The 5,340-nt window shown below is 36.3% G+C and overlaps 1 protein-coding gene across 1 annotated transcript; it reads left to right on the forward strand.

The window, feature by feature from the left end:
* The first annotated feature begins 3,749 nt into the window (after nt 1–3,749).
* On the forward strand, nt 3,750–5,137 carry LOC110675456. Its single transcript, XM_021840543.1, has 2 exons — nt 3,750–4,468; nt 4,531–5,137. Exons 1-2 carry the CDS (start codon nt 3,812–3,814, stop codon nt 4,726–4,728), a joined length of 855 nt encoding a protein of 284 aa, XP_021696235.1. The 5' UTR covers nt 3,750–3,811; the 3' UTR covers nt 4,729–5,137.
* Nucleotides 5,138–5,340: the final 203 nt, after the last annotated feature.

Genomic DNA, 5,340 nt, shown 5'->3' on the forward strand with positions numbered 1-5,340 from the left:
GTACTATGTGTAGTCTAAATTTTCTTCAACCTTAAAAAAGTGTCACTTAAAGTCATACATTCTCGAATATGGAATTAAATATACTCATTTTTTTTTTATTTGAAGTGAGTTTTTCAACACATTACTTGTTTCAATGTCTCATCTACAATATTTTAATAGCAAATTCTCTAATGGTATAAATGTATCTGGATAACCCAGTGTATGGTTCAAATACAACAAAGAACAATAAACCAACAATTACACATACATTATTCCTTTTCATTAAAATGTTATGGTTTAATTGTTTGTAAACTGTTAGCCATACAGTGGATTTGGCAAAGAATGTACAATATATGCACAGTTCGGCAAACAGTCTTCGAAAAATTTTGTTCGAGGAATTCGCCATTTTGATATGGTCACATAACTTAACCGCCTATTCCCCACATTGTTATTTGTCCAATTACCATTTCCCAGACTGTTAAAACGGTTTGCGGTACTGTTCGTTTATTGTTAATTTGGATGTTGTGTGGTACTGTTTAGATATTGTCATAAGTGGTTGTGGATAGTTTGGGTAATAGTACCGGTATGGTTCCATTTTATGCGGGATGTGCAAAGATTCGCCAAAAGGCCTAATACGTATAAAAGTGGAGGCGATATATGTGCATAATTTATATGATTAAAATTGACATACAATGCGAGTGTACAGATTTTATTACGAATTAATCTGTAACCTTATGCAACTTAGTTTATGATAACAAAGTTGAACAACTGCTGCTACGGATTGATTCGACTTCCGTTGTACGTTTATACGGAACGAAACAAAATGCACTGATAAAACCAGAAAATAGCGTTCTATGCGAGGAAATTCATCAATCAAACTATTTTATTCACTATGTTGTGCGGGTGTGATGTGATTCGCACAAGTAAACGACTTTTTACGTAAATTGTTATCCGACTTCTGGTTGTCTAAGTAAGTATTGTTTAACACATAAAGTTTGAATCCTGTGGGTGATTAGGAACATAAATCGCCATACAAGCAGGTAGGCTTGCAAGCAAGTTGATTGAAATCGTTGAATAACGCATTTTCAAAAGCCAATATCTCAAAAACAAAATATGCTATGGTATTTTTGTAAACGGTAATGGATTCAGCAATTGTTAATCAAGTAAAAAGCGGTATTTTGGTGATTGTGACAAAATAATGTTTCGCAGTGTTATTGATTAAGTTTGATTGATATTGTATTTGGAAAATTACAATTGATTTTTATTAAATGCCCTTATCATGCGGAGTTTATGAAGAACATTCATGATTTGAGTGATAGGGAGGAATATACAGAACTCCTTAATCTATTTATTATATAACTTGAATAACATTGAAACGGATAAAATGTAGAGTATGATGTTCTTGGCAAAGTTTTTTTTCTTATAAAATTTTTTGATGGTACAAAATAAAAATGTACTGATAAAAGCATAGTTTTTACATATTAAAAGAATACTAGGACTTAGGAGGAAATCCTAAGATTTCAAAGAGAATCCCACCATTTTGACAGGAATCCTGGAATTATGGTAGAAATCCTGAATTTTTAATGTGCGATTGCATGTGACGATAGGAACCTTCCTAAACCGAGTGGTTAGAGTCCGCAGCTACTACGCAAAGCCATGCTGAAGGTGTCTGATTTCGATCCCTTGTCGGTCGATGATCTTTTCGTAATGGAAACTTCCTGGACTTCCCTGGGCATAGAGTATCATCGTACCTGCCAAACGATATGCGAATGCGAAAATGGTAACTTGCGAAGAAAGCTTTCAGTTAATAATTGTGAAAGTGCTCATAATAACACTAAGCTGAGAATCAGTCTCAGTTTAGTAAAATTGTAGTCAATATGTAAAAGGTTCCCAGGCTCAATCGAGATTTTTCAGAAAGTACGAAATTTATGACTTATATAAAATTGAGTATGTTTTGAACTATATTTTTTCATTCCTTATTTGATTCATTGAAAAAAATCAACTTAATACTACTCTTTGCATATGAAAAGATGGAAAAAACTTGTAAGGAAGAATATTGTCGAAGACACCGTATACCCTTAATTTGATATATTTTAGAGTCATTCAAGATTTACTGAGTAAATATTCATTAATTTGATATATAGTTGTTGCTCATGCTGCTTTTTATTTTTAGAATGTGGTAAACGGCATTTGGTAGAACTTTGAAGAATGTAGAATTCTCTTAGGAAAATGCCTCTCTTTAGACGTGTTATGCAGTTTGTGATAGTTTTAATTAATAAATGGTATGGTATATGAAAAAAATGCTATAAGGTTTTTAATAACATGGCCTTCACATTCAGATTCCAAAAATTATTTTCAATCATACCGACCATTCGTTACAAGAATGAAGAATTTTATGCCAAAAATAATTTAATGTTCTTCTAAGAATATTCTGAGATTTACTCCCAATACTGTTTGGGATGGTACACAAATTATGTCACGCTAAATTTCAACTTTTTTGACCCCCTCCCCCCCTTTGTCACGTTTTTTGTATGGGTCCTCCGTCCATAACGCGGGTAGATCACCTTTTCGTGGTGCGTTATGGGGTAAAGATCTACCAGTGAACCCTAGTCCTGACTGCTTCAAACGAAGAGAACAGGATATTATAGTAATCAAAGGAACATTTTTTAGTCCTTATTACAATTGTAAACCTTGTTGAAAGTGACAAGTCTCGGTTTTCCCGGTTGCCGAGAATGATCTTGAGACAAGGAAAAAAAATGAGTCGAATACAACAATTTGTTTTCTAATCTTTTATTTATTTAGTTCTCTGGTTTGAAGAAGTAAGGACTAGGATTCTGATGCATGGACAATATCGGTGCAATTTCTTGGCTTTATCAAGGGATCCGATTTTGACTGATAATGGGGCGCACCTGTGGAGAGTGTACCCACCACATTCTTCAGAGGGTATAAATAGCGGAACCTTTCAATTAGAATCCTTTCCTGCGATCAAGTTAGGAATTACAACTGTAAGAAAGCCGAATACTTTATCACTTCTCAATAGTGATAAGGTAACACGACATGCACTAAACAAAGGACGCGGGATATACTACAATAGATCAAATCTTGGTCGTAGTGGTTTATGTTCCGAACAGAAAAAAAATGGGTCCTCCGAAATTTTTGTAAGGCTTGTCACGCTTGGCGTGACCCCTTCCCCCCCCCCTCGGAGCGTGACGTAATTTGTGCATGACCCCTTTCAGGAATTTTTAAAACCCTTCTAGATGTTTTTCATGTACAGTGGTGTATCTGATCCAAGCACTTCATACCAATAATAGACGTTTTGTAGACATGCAAAAATTTAGTCTATTCAATTTTGTCCAAAATTCCAAGAAATTTGTGAATGACCTTTTGAAATCATTCGCTCCAAGAGTAAACTTCAATATGGCGCACCGAACTTGATACTTAACAGCGCTGATCAGAACTAATGGAAAAATACCAAGTACATATTCATATATTTCTATCAACTGTAACTATGCAAAATCTACCTCACGTACATATGCTTTATCAGTTGAAAGAACAAATCCATCATTGAGTTCCTATGTAAGAATAACTATAATTGCATGATAATCTTGCATAAGTAAAAAGAAATGATTGTTAAATGTAGATATATCACACATCCGTAAAACTCTCGCTTGTAACAAACTTGTTATCGTTTGTATTCGTACAGCATTCTAGAAATAATGTGATTCTTTGTTCTTCCGAAATTTCCACATGATATAAATACTGTTTTAATATCATTCAATTCTCGACGGCAGTTCCTATCGGGTGTTTTCGGTGCAGAATATTGATCATAACGATGAAGCTTTGGGTTACGGTTGTTTGTGCATTAGCCTTCCTCGGCGGAGGAGCCTTCACGATGTACGCTTCGATATCCATCGGATCGGAAGGTCTACAGGCAATGGCCTTGAGCCTGAAAAGCATTGAACCCGTTTCAACCGCCTACTACAAAAACCTCAACAACGCCCGCAATAAAGTGATGCCAAAGATCGACAACCTTATAGAGCATGTTAACTCCACCTATGCGGTGATGAACGATTCCTACGGTGCCACTCAACCGAACATGATGAGCGTGTTGAACAATTTGGATATGTTCACGAGGCAGTTCTACTACGGCGAACAGCAGGTGATCTCTACTATTGGAAACGACTTGTCCCGTCTGCAGTACGAACTACAGCAAACCATGGACCAGATAATGCAGAGCTACAACAATCTGCTCAATGGCTTTTCCTATCAACAAAATGCCGAATCCTGCTCGACACAGTTCGCCACAGTGGCCACTAGTTTTCCCAACCAGTTGACCAAGTTCGGCACATGTCTGCAAACGGAAGTGGACACCGTGCCAACCGTGGCCACTGCTCTGGTGGAAATATTTAATTTGATCAAGAGTGATTTTACTTCCTTGACAAAGCAGCTGAAAATCTGTGCTGCCACTTCTTCTAATTGCATCAATGAGGTAAGGTTTTCATTCATTTCGTTAAGATTGCCCTTGTTAATAAGTTGATCTTGAATTTACAGTACTTCAATGGCATATACATGGAACTCGACCGGATCAACATGGAGCTGTCCATGGCAACCAGTCTGATCCACAACTATCAATACGACGCTATGGAACGCAATCAGTTCTGTGGAGAGTTGATCAAGTACAACGCCCAGGACATATCGCAGAACATGATTTCCCAGTTCAGTTCGTGCATCTACCCACCGATGATGTGAAACAATTCGTATTGATGAGCATTAGTAGTATAAGAATAAGAAAAAGTGATTTGCTGATGTTTGCACCATTATACAGATTGATAAGACGTAACTAATTCAACCTGCCATCATTGGTTACTCCACCGGGGCCATACTTGTCATATCTTGTACCATCTACACTCTTGGACAGTGCCAATAATATATTCAACATAATAATTGTCACCCCATAAGCATACAGAGGAAAAAGTTTTGAGAGAACTTCAAGTAAAACCAGTAGGGTAATCAATATAATTTGGACCCCCTGAGCCATTTTACATCAAATTCCATGTTTAAGTAAAAAGACTCCATCAATTCGCAAGTCAATTGGAAAGATAGGACTGTTTAATACTTGCATCAATTCTTTTTTTCATATAAAATGTCTTTATTTTCACTAAAATTGATTTAATTCAATCATGCAACCGTTACAACACGTTACACACAAAAATTGAAGCCACCAGGAATTTTTTTAGCGGTCTTATTCTGGTTCTTGCTTCAGGCTAAGCCTTAATTTCGGTAATCTTGAATATTGCTTAACGGGAAAGGGATAGTTTTCGTCTCATTTCAGAGAGCAAGTAATGGCGCTTAAGCCAAGTC

Source organism: Aedes aegypti, chromosome 2 (genome assembly GCF_002204515.2).
Source record: "Aedes aegypti strain LVP_AGWG chromosome 2, AaegL5.0 Primary Assembly, whole genome shotgun sequence".
Classification (NCBI taxonomy): domain Eukaryota; kingdom Metazoa; phylum Arthropoda; class Insecta; order Diptera; family Culicidae; genus Aedes; species Aedes aegypti.